The 17128-nt window shown below is 38.4% G+C and overlaps 1 protein-coding gene across 2 annotated transcripts in view; it reads left to right on the top strand.

The window, feature by feature from the left end:
- LOC126188487 (beta-mannosidase) overlaps positions 1–17128 on the top strand; it is a 253080-nt gene that overhangs the window by 125822 nt on the left and 110130 nt on the right. For both annotated transcript variants that reach the window (XM_049930100.1, XM_049930094.1), the window contains 3 exons: positions 2073–2307; positions 8894–9056; positions 9515–9711. In XM_049930100.1, coding sequence (XP_049786057.1) covers positions 2073–2307; positions 8894–9056; positions 9515–9711 — 595 coding nt within the window. The remainder of the gene's footprint in view (positions 1–2072; positions 2308–8893; positions 9057–9514; positions 9712–17128) is intronic.

Raw genomic sequence — 17128 nt, 5'->3', positions numbered from 1 at the left:
CAGTAAAGGAAACAAAAGAAAAATTTGGAGTAGGTATTAAAGTCCATGGAGAAGAAATAAAAACTTTGAGGTTCGCCAATGACATTGTAATTCTGTCAGAGACAGCAAAGGACTTGGAAGAGCAGTTGAATGGAATGGACAGTGTCTTGAAAGGAGGATATAAGATGAACATCAACAAAAGCAAAATGAGGATAATGGAATGTAGTCGAATTGAGTCGGGTGATACTGAGGGAATTAGATTAGGAAATGAGACACTTAAAGTAGTAAAGGAGTTTTGCTATTTTGGGAGCAAAATAACTGATGATGGTTGAAGTAGAGAGGATATAAAATGTAGACTGGCAATGGCAAGGAAAGCGTTTCTGAAGAAGAGAAATTTGTTAACATTGAGTATAGACTTAAGTGTCAGGAAGGCGTTTCTGAAAGTATTTGTATGGAGTGTAGCCATGTATGGAAGTGAAACATGGACGGTAAATAGTTTGGACAAGAAGAGAATAGAAGCTTTCGAAATGTGGTGCTACAGAAGAATGCTGAAGATTAGATGGGTAGATCACATAACTAATGAGGAGGTATTGAATAGAATTGGGGAGAAGATGAGTTTGTAGCACAACTTGACAAGAAGAAGGGACCGGTTGGTAGGACATATTCTGAGGCATCAATGGATCACAAATTTAGCATTGGAGGGCAGCGTGGAGAGTAAAAATTGTAGAGGGAGACCAAGAGATGAATAAACTAAGCAGATTCAGAAGGATGTAGGTTGCAGTAAGTACTTGGAGATGAAGAAGCTTGCACAGGATAGAGTAGCATGGAGAGCTGCATCAAACCAGTCTCAGGACTGAAGACAACAACAACAACAACAGTGTAATGTTACTGTTTGGATGACTTCCCCACTATACTGTAAACTGTTGACAGTGTGGACTTAGGTATGTTAATATGTTTATTTTGTTTTTACCCTCGTTGTTGTTCTATTATATCAGTTTAACAACTGTTTTAAATTTTATATTAAAGTTTTGTTATTAGCAATATGAATTAGGATAGAGTCCTACTCATCAGTTGGGGGGGGGGGAGGGGGGGGGGGGAGGATCATAGGGTAGGGATGGGGAAAGATGCTGCAGTGTTGCCTATGGGAGTGTGCATGGACAGAATGTGGGCTGCTGTGAGCAACATCAGAACATCTGCAGGCTGTAATTGGGGATACAGGCAGGTGGAGGACATTGACTACCAGAAGTTGAAGCCAGGGGTGTTAATGGTACAATGAATGTTTTGCAGGGAAGAGTTTCCACATCTGCAATTCAGAAAAGCCCAAACCACACACTCCTATTATTCTGTCCCCCCCCTCCCCCCAGTACCTACTATTCTGTCCCCCCCTCCCCCCAGTGAATCTGCATAGCCCATAGCCCTTTCCTCTTCACTGGATTTCTCCTCTCTCCTTCTCACCCTCCCCTTTCCTCCAACACAACCTCCCAATTCTCCACCTGGCAATCAACCATCGTGTCAGTGTCCACTTCGACAGGCAGGCAGCACTACAGTAACTATACCGATCCTTACCCTGTTATTTCTGTCCCTGCCTCATGTATATTCTGTACCCCCACTAAGCAAACTAGTCGAGATCACCACTCACTGCAGTTGAGCCTCAGAGCTCAGAGATGATAGTAGCCATGTGCCTGTGAGTTGTACATGAATGTGTGTGTATGTGTGTGTGTGTGTGTTTACTTCTGATTAAAGATTTCATCCAATAACTTCATAATATCCAACTACTTTTGAACATGTCCGTTTTAGTCCTCAGTGCCTCCTCTGTTTGGTAAGTTGCAGTCTATTGTAATTTATAAAACCTCATTATGATGGATGTAATGTTGTCAACCTCTGATCAACTATTCTGTTCAGGAATACTAGCAATAATTACATTATCTTCTTGACTAAACTGGTTTATGACTTATGTAGTATCGACTTTTCTGATTTCATGACTGCAGTAGGCCTGCTTCACTTCAGCTGTTAAACTGCACATTGTAAATAATTCTTTTCTGGTGAACAGAAAAATTGATTTGCTAGTATTAAAACTAATCATTGCTTCACAGGAAAAGTGTGGAAGTAATAATATATTCTGAGCCTTACATTGAGGATGTAACAGCAATAATATTTGATGCTAGAGATCAGTGGCTTGTTCAAGTAAAGGCATTCATGGGTGGAAAGTTTCAGACACTGCCTTTCCCTCTCAGGGCACATGTTGAATCTGTCAACATATCATCTGTAGAAATGGAAAAGGATACACAGATAAACAACTGTTACATAGCATCTTTATCCATCCCTAAGGTAATATTTTATTCCTTTTATTAAAGAAAGAGCATACTCAAATAACTTTGATGAAAATAAATAACTGCTTCAGAGACATGTCTTGTGATGTGTTGCTTGCCAATTTTGAAAAGCTGTTGACTTATATGTGTGTCTGTGTGTGCATTTGTCTGTTGGAGGGCTTTCTTATATGATCTAGGTGAATTGTAGTTTTATGTGTTCTGTGAGCTTATATATTCTGCATGACAGATGATACATCATCTTTCTGCTTACATATACTCTGAGAGAAATAGTGTATACTCATGGACATTAATAAAATATGGTAACATTGTCAGAAAAATACTAACAATGATAAGCAGATGTCCAGTTTGTTGTAGTACGTTTTACACCCAGTATAATGATTTTATTAAAGTCCCAAGTATCTGTTAAATCCAGTGCTTTGTTATCAAGATCAGCTGGACAAATAATTAAAAACAAGACCAAGCAGTACTGAAAATTTTAGTTCAACTTTAACTACAATATATGAGCATGAACTGTATACTTAGTTAAATGATTAAATGTAAAATCTAACAGAAGACTAAAGAAAGGAAGAATAGTTGCACATAGCTGTCTTTGATGTAATTTAGATAAAGAGATATTACCTTTACAATTCAGATTCTGACATTATCTTTGTTGACCATGTCTTCAAGATCAATTATCTTGTCTATATTTTTTCAATCAGGCTTTCTTCCATTTCACTGCTTAAGAGGGAAAGAGAGTTACACATTGCATTTAGTATACAAAACACTTCTATGCATTGTTTCACAAAACTTTATTATTTTTATATTAACCAAATTTCAGGCTGTAAACCCGGTTTCCAGTACACAACCGATTTCAAAGATGGAAACCTTCCTAAACTTTCAGTTCTCAACTTAAACTACAAAAGTTACCACTTATTACTATTTTGACATAGTTACATTTGTATTCTACAATGTGATGACATTCTGTAGGACAGTATTTACTCTAACTATGAATAGACATACATTGGAGTAGTCATGTGTTTCTATGACTACCTATTTATGAACAAAAGTATCAAGCTTCCCCTCATATGTGGAAGTTGTAACATTATCTAAAAGGGGTGAATAATTGAACTGAGTTTTGTCATTCAACAATAAATGTGGGGAATATATACATACCATTGTTTCTTAATTTCTAATATTTCTAATGGAATGAGTTTTTCCCACTTTCCACACTATGTGTAGGACTTCTATATCTATTAGATATTTGTGGTTCTAATTTAAGCAATGCCGGCCGGTGTGGCCGTGCGGTTCTAAGCACGTCAGTTTGGAACCGCGTGACCGCTACGGTCGCAGGTTCGAATCCTGCCTCAGGCATGGATGTGTGTGATGTCCTTAGGTTAGTTAGGTTTAAGTAGTTCTAAGTTCTAGGGGACTGATGACCTCAGTAGTTAAGTCCCATAGTGCTCAGAGCCATTTGAGCCATTTTGCCATTTAAGCAATGCTCAGTAAACAATGCATCCATCCTCTTTTCTCTAATTTCTGTGGTGTATTTTGAGCCCAGCATGGATTGACCACCCAGCCTGTCATATTGAGTGGGACTGACACTCTTGGTAGATGATGTTATAAACTCAACTATTAATGATGGCACGCTGTTTATCCTTTGCACTGAATAAACTTCTACCCAATGTCTGTGAGACATAGAAAAATACAGATAAACCCTTTGGCTTTAAGAAGCTGTTTATCCTATTAGAAATTTTAGCTATGAAAGGCAACCGCACCATTTCTTTTTTGGTCTATCTCTTTTGTTTGCGATGTCATAAATAATGTTGGATTTAAATTCATTAGGTGCGGCTATTGTTTTCATTATTCCTGTTCATAGTCTTCCAGCCAGTGGCATGGGAATAGAAAAGAGATGGTCGATCATGTGATGGAATGCTGCATGTTTGTTATCCATTGGGTGTAACTGTAAGTTGATGTCAAGGAAATTAAAAGTGGAACCCACTAATTGCACACTGACATTTATGTTAGTATGCCCTTGGTTCATATTATCCAAGAAACTCTGGAGTTGTCTGTTGAAACCCTTCCACACACAAAGAATATCATCAACGTATCTGTATCAGTATAGTCTATGGCAATATTATGAGAGGATAGATTAGTACTCACCATATAGCGTAAATGTTGAGTCTCAGACAGGCAAAACAAGAGACTGCTAAACAAATAAACTTTCAACCAAAAAGCTTTCGTATGTGAATTAGACAATACACACACACACACACACACACACACACACACACACACACTCGCTCACTCACACTCACACAAATGTAACTCTCACACATATGGCCACTGTCTCTGACTGCATCTGGATTTTCCAGTACAGTATATGTTTTGCCAGTGGTTCACTTTCTTTTTCTTTCTTTTTTTTAAAAAAAACATGGTCTACCACTTTTCCATGAACTTATCTGCAAGTAAGGGGGCTAAAAGTAATCCCATTGCCAGACCATTTGCTCATTTGTAATATTTAAGTCAAAATGAATAGTCACGATATCAATAATATTTGTTTATTAACCAGTCTTGACTTATGTAAAAGCAATCTCCAGAATTTTTGGCCCCCTGTGGCTGGTACTGGCAGCTCTTTAGTTTTCTCATGCTTGTATCATGGTATCACAAGAAAACCGAAGAGCCACCCACACCAGCCATAGTGGCCAAAAATTCTGAAGATGGCTTTTACACAACACGGGTAATAAACAAATATTATTGTGATGCTGACTGTTCATTTTAACTCAAATATAGCGTCAGGTCACTTTCCTCCATAGGCTATTTTGTCTAAATTTATTTGTTATAAAAGCAGAAATAATTTCAGTTTAAATAAAATTCTGTTATATTGACTATTCTCATCTGTTCTTCTGGTTTAATTTTATGTAAATACAATAACTGTGACAAAATAGCTACACAGTTTTCAAAGGCAAGCTTGAGAACAAGCTATTTATATATTTATTTAGCTATGTATTTTGCATTTTCTGAAATCTTCATCTCTGTTAACTTGTTTACTAAATTTTAACTGTTCTTAATGCAATATTTCCCTTTGCAGTTCACTTTTTTCTTCATTGTGTTGCTAATACTCATGGCATCTTGAGCACTGGTGACTGTATTGCTGATACCAGTGGTCAGATTGGCACTTCCTCTTATGAAGTCTGGATAAGCCATAGTGCTGTTGAGCTCTAGAATTCATTTGAAAATACTCTTACAACATATTCTAAAAAAGCATTGGAATACTAATTTACTAACTGCTTAGCATGATCATTGTATTAAGCTGTTGGATCTTTCTGCACTTTTTGTAGCTTTGCTGACTGGAAAAATTCTTCCACTTTGTTTATATAATCTGCTTTATTTAACTGTACTATAGCTCCTCCTTCATTTCCTTTAGTCACAATCATTACTGCTTTCAGTCTTAGTTTTAAGTTCCTTGTCTGCAATATGATGCAAGCTAAGCAGTTAATAAATAAGTGCTCCAATATCTTTTCTAAACATGTTTGTAAGAAGATTCCTCAAATGAATTGTAGATTTCCTTGGCTATATGGCTAATCCAAACTCTACAAACCAGAAGTACCAATCCAATCAATGGTATCTTCAATACAGACACCAATGCACAATATTGCCAAAAGGATCAGTGACATCATGAAGAAAAAACTGAACTTCGAAGGGAAATACAGCATTAATATCACTTTGGTAAACAAGTTAACAGATATGAATTTCAAAAAATTCAGAATTAGTCTCTTTTGATGTATACAGCATATTCTCAAGCATTTCTGTGAAAGGTTGTATATATATTGAGTTGCAGTTATTGTGTTTACAGAATGTTGTCCAGAAGAGCAGCTGAACATAGTCACTGCATCCCCAATAAAAACTGAAGAAGCAAGCCAGATCTCTACCATACCCAGTGAATAAAATAGATACACCAAAAAAGAAATTGTGTAGTTACCTTCCATAACTAAAATTTCTAAAAGGATAAGAACATTTTAAAGGCAAAGGGTTGCTTCACATTCTTGTATGTGTCAGAGACATTAGGAAGAAGTTTGTTCAGTTCAAAAGATAAACAACTGCCATCATGAATAGTACACAATAGAAACTGGAGACTAAAGAAGACAGATTCATCCAATGCTGAACACTGCAAAAACCAGAACGACAAATATGTAATAAATGTAGAAGCCCTAAGAGCAGTTGACAAAGGGGCGAAGATGCACTAAATTATAAATATTATAAATAAAAAAGAAAACAGCTGTGTTTATCTGACATTAATTATTGAGTGAGCAGACACATTTTGGTTATTCACCCCTTTTAGACAATGCAACTTCTAAAGGAGGTGAAACATGGTGTCTTCATTCGTAAACAGGTAATCACAGAAATACCCATTCCTGTCCACAAAGCTCTACTCCAATGTATGTTTATTAGTTAGGTAAATACTGTCTTAATGAATTTCATCTGGTTGTACAGTACAAATGCAACTGTGTCAAAATAGTCAGAAGAGATAACTTTTATAATGTACAATGAGAACTGAAGGATGAAGAAGCTGACATGTTTAGCTTTGCTGGATTGCATCTTTAAAATCATTTGTGTATTGGAATTGGAATTACAGCCCAAATGTTAGGTCATATAAAATTAATAAAATTTTGTAAAAGGAGGTAGAAAAGTGTTTTGTTTAGTATGCAGTTTTTCCCAAGAAAGCACAGTTGAATCAATTAAAGGAGATTTACTGAACTTGCATATTACTGAATTTTTATCTACTTAGTTATTATACAGGCTGTTACAAAATGGTATGGCCAAACTTTCAGCAAACATTCCTCACACACAAAGAAAGAAAATATGTTATGTGGACATGTGTCCGGAAACACTTACTTTCCATGTTAGAGCTCATTTTATTACTTCTCTTCAAATCACATTAATCATGGAATGGAAACACACAGCAACAGAATGTACCAGCATGACTTCAAACACTTTGTTACAGGAAATGTTCAAAATGTCCTCCGTTAGCGAGGATACATGCATCCACCCTCCGTCGCATGGAATCCCTGATGCGCTGATGCAGCCCTGGAGAATGGTGTATTGTATCACAGCCATCCACAATACGAGCATGAAGAGTCTCTACATTTGGTACCAGGGTTGCGTAGACAAGAGCTTTCAAATGCCCCCATAAATGAAAGTCAAGAGGGTTGAGGACAAGAGAGCGTGGAGGCCATGGAATTGGTCCACCTCTACCAATCCATCGGTCACCGAATCTGTTGTTGAGAAGCGTAGGAACACTTTGACTGAAATGTGCAGGAGCTCCATCATGCATGAACCACATGTTGTGTCGTACTTGTAAAGGCACATGTTGTAGCAGCACAGGTAGAGTATCCCATATGAAATCATGATAACGTGCTCCATTGAGTGTAGGTGGAAGAACATGGGGCCCAGTCAAGCCATCACCAACAATGCCTGCCCAAACGTTCACAGAAAATCTGTGTGGACGATGTGATTGCACAATTGCGTGCAGATTCTCGTCAGCCCACACATGTTGATTGTGAAAATTTACAATTTGATCACGTTGGAATGAAGCCTCATCTGTAAAGAGAACATTTGCACTGAAATGAGGATTGACACATTGTTGGATGAACCATTCACAGAAGTGTACCCGTGGAGGCCAATCAGCTTCTGATAGTGCCTGCACACGCTGCACATGGTACGGAAACAACTGGTTCTCCTGTAGCACTCTCCATACAGTGACGTGGTCAACGTTACCTTGTATAGCAGCAACTTCTCTGACGCTGACATTAGGGTTATCATCAACTGCACGAAGAATTGCCTCGTCCATTGCAGGTGTCCTCGTCGTTCTAGGTCTTCCCCAGTCACAAGTCATAGGCTGGAATGTTCCGTGCTCCCTAAGACGCCGATCAATTGCTTCGAACGTCTTCCTGTCTGGTCACCTTTGTTCTGGAAATCTGTCTCGATACAAACATACCGCACCATGGCTATTGCCCCGTGCTAATCCATACATCAAATGGGCATCTGCCAACTCCGCACTTGTAAACATTGCACTGACTGCAAAACCACGTTCGTGATGAACACTAACCTGTTGATGCTACGTACTGATGTGCTTGATGCTAGTACTGTAGAGCAATGAGTCGCATGTCAACAGAAGCACCAAAGTCAACATTACCTTCCTTCAATTGGGCCAACTGGTGGTGAATCGAGGAAGTACAGTACATACTGACGAAACTTAAATGAGCTCTAACATGGAAATTAAGTGTTTCCGGACACATATCCACATAACATCTTTTCTTTATTTGTGTGTGAGGAATGTTTCCTGAAAGTCTGGCCATACCTTTTTGTAACACCATGTGTGTTACTGTGTTACATACAGCTTCTTTGAAAAGTCTTTGGGCTTTGGAAAGAAGCAGATGTGCTAATATCTCCCAAGACAATTTCTTTTGATGCGAGTTACTAAAGCATAGTATAAAAATTTACTGTTTTCTGATAAATGTTATGGACCTGTTTAATACATAGAGACAAAATTAACACCTATGCTTCATTATCTTAATTTTATTTTAATTTTCAACTATTATTTGCAGGATTATGTTGAAACCTGGTGGCCAGCTGGATATGGTCAACAGCCACTGTACGAGTTAATAGTTACATATGGAAACCACAAAATACAAAGTCAAGTAACAAAGAAAATTGGCTTCAGGAGTGTCATGATTATCCAAGAACCAATCATCAAGGTGAACACGTCAGGTACAATAATGTAGAGTTTTTGGACCATGATTTTTTTTCTTAATTTTTAGATTTATTTCTGTTGTTAAAGCTGTTTCCTGCCTAGTTATATTTTACATGTTGCATTTATAATGTATCACAAGATACAGTTTTCTTATGGCTAAAAAATTGTATATGTGTCTAGTTATGTATAATAGAAGACTCTCAGATCTTAATTTTTAACGTACATTAGTTGCTAAAATCCATTCTTGTGTGTTTTTATGAATATGTCATGAGAAATGAAAATTTTTGCAGGACTAGGACTCAAGTCCAGATCTCGTGCTTATCACAAGCAGTTGCTTAGCCTTTTATCCATTCACACACACATGTAGAACTGTGCCCATAAATTACAATTTTGATGTTTTAAAGTGTTGTTTTATTTGACAGCTTGACATGGGCTCGCTGGCAGACTCAATAATTATTATGTTATATTGCCACAGGGTTGACTTTTTATTTTCTTATAAATGGTGTACCAATATTTGCAAAAGGATCAAACTGGATCCCATCCAACATTCTATCTGAAATGAGCTACAATGAGACAAAGATCAAATACTTGCTTAACTCAGCAAAGGAAGCAAACATGAACATGCTACGTGTCTGGGGTGGAGGCTTATATGAATCTGATACATTTTATGATGTAAGTATTTTTTCTTGATTAAAAATGTATTTATGCATAAACTTTCATTTTACCTAGTTTTCATGTTTTTTGATGAAGTACATGTTTCAGTTTTTGTGTAGCAATATTGTATTGAAAAGACTTGATTAAAAGACTGACCTTAATTGTGCTGAAAATAGTATTGTCTCATATGGAACTTTTTAAGACCACCTAGTATTGTATTATTACACAACTTCAGAATATACTTGTAGTCATATTAAAGTTTCTCACTCTTCCATTTAAACAAATCAACATGCAAATTACCCGTTCCCATCAAAACTTGTTGTCTATCACAGTGTCTTTCCTAACTTTCCCAATGAGTAACTAGGATAACACTGTCTAACTTGAATCAACAATAAAACTTCTTTATATGACAGAGACATCTATACTTACCTCTTTGTGTCATGCTGCAGAGGAGAGCATCAGTGTATCATCCATTTTGTCCTCAAAAGATGAAGTAGTGGTTCTTGGTCTAGTTCCAGATGCGCTATGTCCATTTAATGCTTTGGCACCATTACGGTGCTGTAGGGGTTGAGTATAACCACATCAGTGGATGTCACTGTGCTCACATTGTATCCTTCGGCGGTGGTAATTTTGTGAGCATTGTTCCAGTAGGTGGTGGCTTCATCTTTGGCCTACAATGTCTCTTGTTGGCAGGAGATGGCTCAGTGCCTTCTCTTGTGACATTTCAGAGAACCTTGTTTCCTTGTGCGACCTTTCATGTCCAACAACGGCAAGGAGTCATGTCAATCTGACAAGAAGGCCACAAAATGGATGATGAGTGGGTTGATCTCAATCTTATTGTCATGGGTTGGGTCAGTGGGCAGCAATGTTGATACCGTCGGAGGGTAGTCAACAGCCAGATGAGGTGGTGGGCCATCCAAGGGGCCCTCCATTGGGCTATGATGCGGCTCAATTGTGGCCTATGTGTGTCATCATGAGGCATCAGAAGTGACAACAGTGGCATAGGTCACCAGTAGTACCATTGTTTGCAGTGCAGATGGTTTTCTGGTCACTGGAAGTTGCTTAATGCACTGTTGTAGGGATTTAGATCTAAGGTGGCCTTATTTGCCACACCTGGAATGGGTGCAAGTCTGACCGTCATACTTAATTATTGGACTGCATATGCCAATCTGTTGATAGAACAGGACATGGTTTCAGAGATCCATGGTGACCTGTTGCATACTATTTAGAGCATATTCCCAAAACTGTGTCCTATCCTTCACAGAATGGCCATGTACTGTGCCGCAACAGCTTCCTCTGGTGGAAGTTTGAATTGCAATTCGAAAATGTGTCATACTCATGCCTAAGTCTGTGTGATCAGTGGTCACTGTCCCGATATTGCCATCAGCATGAGAGAAGTGGAGCACTGTTTGGTCTTGTATAAGATAAATCCACATGTTGCATTGTTAATAGTTTTAACATAAGACCATGCTATTCAAGATTGGCAAGTGTACTCCTATAATGTTGGTTGCCGGGATTTTGACTTCATCTCACAGAAAATGTTCAACCTCAAGTGCTTTAGGTCAGGCATAGTCATAGCAGAAAGTAACTTGGAGTGAAGATTTATGGTAATGGTTTGCTATGTATCATAGACGCTAAGCCAGCACATAAGCAGTGGCTGTCAGAAAGGTGAGCTCTCACTCCACACATGAAAAATGCTAGCATGTCTGCTCTGTTGCCATGCTGAATGCAGATTCTAATACCCTACTACTTAAGGTAGACCATGTGGCTGTGTAACCATACTGCTACAGTTGTGTAATTGTTAACACATCTGCCTACTGAGCAGAAGGCCTGGGTTCATATTCAGTCTGTGACACAAATTTTTACTAATTTCTTCAATTTCTATCATTATCAAAGATAATTTGTGACTCTTATGTCTCATGGAAATTGTAATTTCATCAGATCAATAAACAATTACAGGTGAGCAAAATGGTAGCATTAAATTATCATTGTGTTGATGTCACTCAACATGTTGTATTTTTCCTTTTTAAATAATTTCACTTGTAGTCAAACAGACATTAATTCTCAGATCTATACACAATTTAATTCAGTTTATATTCCTGAAGAATGCATCATAGGTTAGCTTCTGCAAAATACACATTGTATTATTGTAAAGTCATTTTTATTTGGTTGTAATAAGAAAAGCCATAACTATATACCACACAAACTACAGAGATCACCAACAGTCACTCACAAATACATTTTATAGTAATTTGCTGCAATGATATTACTTGATAGAAGGATACTCCATATAATACTATCTTCATGGTGTGTCAAGATCATTGACAAAAGAAATTCACTAGTGTATTCATAAAGTTTTTAAAGAAATTTGAGAGACTTGATGAAAGGTCTGAAGTATGGGAAACAATGAAAAAATATGAAATGAACTTTAGGATTTAAAGTATGTAGTACCTCTACGTATAAACAGTAAAGATAGTGTTCTCTGTTGCTGTTGTCCAAGAAAGTAATATAAGCAGTCAAATAAATCAGGCTTTTGATGAACTTTGTTAATTTCTCTGTGAGTTCAAATTCACTTGAAAACTAACCAGCAAATGTGACATAAAAAGATTTAAAACATTCTCTTTCATTCACAAAATTAAGGGAAGCATTTACACTACAGGGCATGGAAATTGCTCCTTGAAGGATATATTCATTATGAACCAGATGAAAGATACATATAATAGAAATGGGGAAATGTAAATTATGACTGTAATGTCACAGTACCCAGTAGACTCACTACAATCTGAGATCACAGTAGCCTTATTACAATGTGAGGAACAGAGTGCACAAAATACTAATTAAGTGTAGGGTATGATGCTGTTTCTTTGTGATATGTTTAGTGTTGCAAGATGGCCCTCTTCATATAGGTCCCATATTTGGTACTGAGTACATATATTCATATTTCTTGTGCTATCACATGTGGAAAACAAGTATGTGGACTAGTGCTCCATGATAGAAATCCAAATTCAAAGTTGGTACAAGTTGTGATAAGTATGAGGATCATTCAAGAAAAGAAACAATGTCCACACCACACAGAGCTTTCCTTTGTATAATGTATTATATTAGAATATGCATTATTATGGTAAATAACATTGAGAATGTCATGCAGAAATTGCAGAAAATAAGGCTGTGAAACATCCTCAGTATTCTAGTATGCAATCCTCATACTTTAAATAAGGTGATTGGAAGTCTTAACAGTGAAAATTTTACAAATGTTCTGCCTGCAATGCAGGGAATTCTTAAGTCAGGTTGTGCCAAACTTTGTTCTACCTTTTATTTGCAACAATACTAAACAAAGTTTCATTGGAGAAGACCAAATCATTGGCTTTCCCACTTATAATTAACTCTTCTACTCCTTGCAGCACTCATACTCTGTGTGATGAGGCATGTCCTGCAGGGCACATTTTCCCCAAAGTATTTCCTGCAGTAAATGGTAATAGACTGTTCTTGGAAATGAGGCACCTCTGCGTACATTAACAAGCTGGTGTATCTGCTCTGCAAATTACTGAGTGAGTGATACAAAATGTGACGGTTGACTTTATGTTGGTATAGAACCTACTGTACTCATGTAAACTGTTATATGAAAAACTCACCATGCAGTTAATGAGAACTTGTGCCTAGATGCTGGTTATTCAATTAAGTATGATATGATTCCAAACTGATAACCCGTTAGCCTTGAGAGACTTACTTTTTATCCTGTCCCGCTTTTTGAGTTACCGACAGTATTCAACCTCTGTATTTTACTGTGCTATGATACCACTTCATTTTCCCTTTAATAATTAACATTTCCCCCTCTGGTTTTTTTTTTTTTTGTACAGTCCTGATTCACCTGTTGATGGTGTGAACAAAGATCACCAGGAGTCATTTACAAATACATATTATAATAATTTGTTGCAATAATATTACATGATAGATAATTGTAACGATATTATGAAACTAACATCCCTAATGCCCATGGCCTTACCACTATTGAACACTACCTCTCCCAACACTGGGCAGATTCCAAACCAGCGACCTCCTTCCTGGTTGCCATGACCAACTACACACATCAAAAAAGGTTCCCAAGAGTTCCGGAACCTATGCAGAAAATTGGAAAAGAGATCACCATAAACATCATTTCTGCCTTTTTTAATGCTAATGAAAATCACACATTGCATGTTGTACCACCATACAGCGAGACCTTCAGAGGTGGTGGTCCAGATTGCTGTACACACTGGTACCTCTAATACCCAGTGGCACATCCTCTTGCATTGACGCATGCCTGTATTTGTTAAGTTCATCAAGGCACTGTTGGTCCAAATTGTCCCACTCCTCAATGGCGATTTGGCGTAGATCCCTCAGAGTGGTTGGTGGGTCATGTCATCCATAACGAGCCCTTTTCAATCTATTCCAGGCATGTTTGATAGGGTTTATGTCTGGAGAACATGCTGGCCACTCTAGTCGAGTGATTCTGTGATCCTGAAGGAAGTCATTCACAAGATGTGCACGATGGGGGGTGCAAATTGTCATCCATGAAGACGAATGCCTCACCAATATGCTGTCGATATGGTTGTGCTGGAAGGATGGCATTCACATATCGTACAGCCATTACGGCGCCTTCCATGACCACCAGTGTCATACGTCGGCCCCACATAATGCCAGCCCAAAACAACAGGGAACCTTGCTGCACTCACTGGACAGTGTATCTAAGGTGTTCAGCCTGACCGGGTTGCTTCCAAACATGTCTCCAACGATTGTCTGGTTGAAGGCATATGCAACACTCATTGGTGAAGAGAACAAGATGCCAGTCCTGAGCGGTCGGTTTGGCATGTTGCTGGGCCCATCTGTACTGCTCTGCATGGTGTCATTTTTGCAAAGATGGACCTTGCCAAGGACGTCAGTAGTGAATTTGCGCATCATGCAGCCTATTGCGCACAGTTTGAGTCATAACATGACGTCCTGAGGCTGCACAAAAAGCATTATTCAACATGGTGGCGTTGCTGTGAGGGTTCCTCTGAGCTATAATTCGTAGGTAGCACTCATCCACTGCAGTAGTAGACCTTGGGCAGCCTGAGCGAGGCACGTCATCGACAGTTCCTGTCTCTCTGTATCTCCTCCATGTCTGAACAACATCGCTTTGGTTCACTCCAAGACACCTGGATACTTCGCTTATTGAGAGCCCTTCCTGGCACAAAGTAACAATGCAGACATGATCAAACCGCTGTGTTGATCATCTAGGAATGGTTGAACTACAGACAGCACGAGCCATGTACCTCCTTCGTGGTGGAATGACTGGAACTGATCATCTGTCAGACAACCTCTGTCTAATAGGCGCTGCTCATGCATGGTTGGGCAGGTTTAGTGACATCTCTGAACAGTCAAAGGGACTGTGTCTGTGATACAATATCCACAGTCAACATCTATCTTCAGGAGTTCTGGGAACCGGGGTGATGCAAAATTTTCTTTGATGTGTGTCTATCCTACCCCCAATTACTTCTCCTTTGAAGGCAATACCTACAAACAAGTCCAAAGTACGGCTATGAGCACCAAAATGGCACCATCCTTTGCCAACCTATTCATAGGCCATCTAGAGGAACCCTTCCTAAACACCCAGGATCCTAAACCCTCACCTGGTTCAGATTCATTGGTGACATCTTTGCGATCTGGACTGAGGGTGAGGACACCCTATCCACATTCCTCCAGAACCTCAACAACTTCTCCCCCATTTGCTTCATCCGGTCCTACTTAACCCAACAAGCCACCTTCCTAGATGTTGACCTTCACCCCAAAAATGGCTACATCAGTACCTCAATCCATATCAAACCTACTAGCCACCAGCAACACCCCCACTTCGACAGCTGCCACCCATTCCATACCAAGAAGTCCTTTCCATACAGCCTAGCCAACCACAGCCATCGCATCTGCAGTGATGAGTGGTCCCTCACGAAATATACTGAGGGTCTCACTGAAGCCTTCAGAGACCATAATTATCCTCCCAACTTTGCACAAAAACAAATCTCCCATGCCCTATCTTTCCAGTCTGTTAAGATCGTTAACTCTTGTGTCATAATTCAATGTAGTTTCTTCTTCTGCAAGTAGGCTCAATAGTTTAAGAGATATAATTCCTTGCTTTTGGTTACAGTAGGATAAAAATGTTTCCTATCTGTGGTGCATATTATATTTGAATTAAAAGCTGTAGATATCCCACATATGTTTATTTCTGATCATGATTCACAAGTAATACCAGAACATGCTACTTCTTACAACAGAACAAAACAGAGTCCAGATTACTGGCCAACATTAACACATGCTGAAAATCAACTCAGATACAAAGTGGCAAGGGATGCTAATGTAGCATCACAACTCAAAGATGCTACAACTACATATCAACTGTTTACATCAAAAGGTGCAGTTTATAAGTCAGTAGTATTTCATGACATTTAGTCTGCAGAAATTGTTTAAATTAAAATGTAATATTTAATTAAATAGTGTTAATGATAGATTTCAATCACTGCAAAAGTTTCCCTCAACCTTAAAGTGAATACAACATTTCACATTCCGAAATATATATTTTAGTATATTTGCACCTAAGTGAATTAATGTTCTATAAATGATTTAATCATACCATAGAAAATCAAAATTTATATGATTTGTGAAGTATTTTTGTGTTTCGGGCAATCTGATTGTCCGAGTGTAATGTTTACTCTGAGTATTTGTGTGTGCCAAGTACACCAACTACTGACAAAAATGAGGTCACTTGCCAGTTACATTACAACTATCGAACATGATCTGAAGTCATATCCAACGGCTTGCCATGCTATGGCACTAGGAGCAACACCATTGTGCTTCCTCAAAACACTGGAAGTATGGAACCTCTACCCAGGTCACTGTCATACTTACTGGTGATAGTCATCCAGGGTAGTGCAAAACTGCAGTTCATCACTAAACTCATAGTGGTGCCATTCAGTCATCCCAGTCATGGTACCAATCCAGATGCAGCAGTTTGTGTTATGTTGTAGTGCTAACGGCAGCCTAAGTGTGGGGTGGTAATTTCTTAAACCAACTGCTGCTGTCTCTGACCAATGGTGTGGGATTACACAGGATGTTGCAGGGAGACTGTTAATTGTTCTCAGATGGTTGGTGCAGATGTGAGAGGGTTATGATGTGCTTGGTGCACAGTTCTGTGATCCTCCATTATCAGAATGACATTAACACCTCTCACTATCTAATTCCAAGAATAACGTAAGGTCTTGCCTAGTTATTATGTGCTCTTATACAAAATAAACTAATAACTTTGACTCTGATGTATTAATCAGACAAATAATTACTAGATTGAACATAGATGCAACTGACATTAAATAATGTACCTCAACTATGATGGTCTATAGTTCAAACATTGCAAGTTAATTGCCTTTAA

Source organism: Schistocerca cancellata, chromosome 1, assembly GCF_023864275.1.
Source record: "Schistocerca cancellata isolate TAMUIC-IGC-003103 chromosome 1, iqSchCanc2.1, whole genome shotgun sequence".
Lineage (NCBI taxonomy): Eukaryota > Metazoa > Arthropoda > Insecta > Orthoptera > Acrididae > Schistocerca > Schistocerca cancellata.
This window is presented reverse-complemented; position numbering and strand designations above follow the sequence as displayed.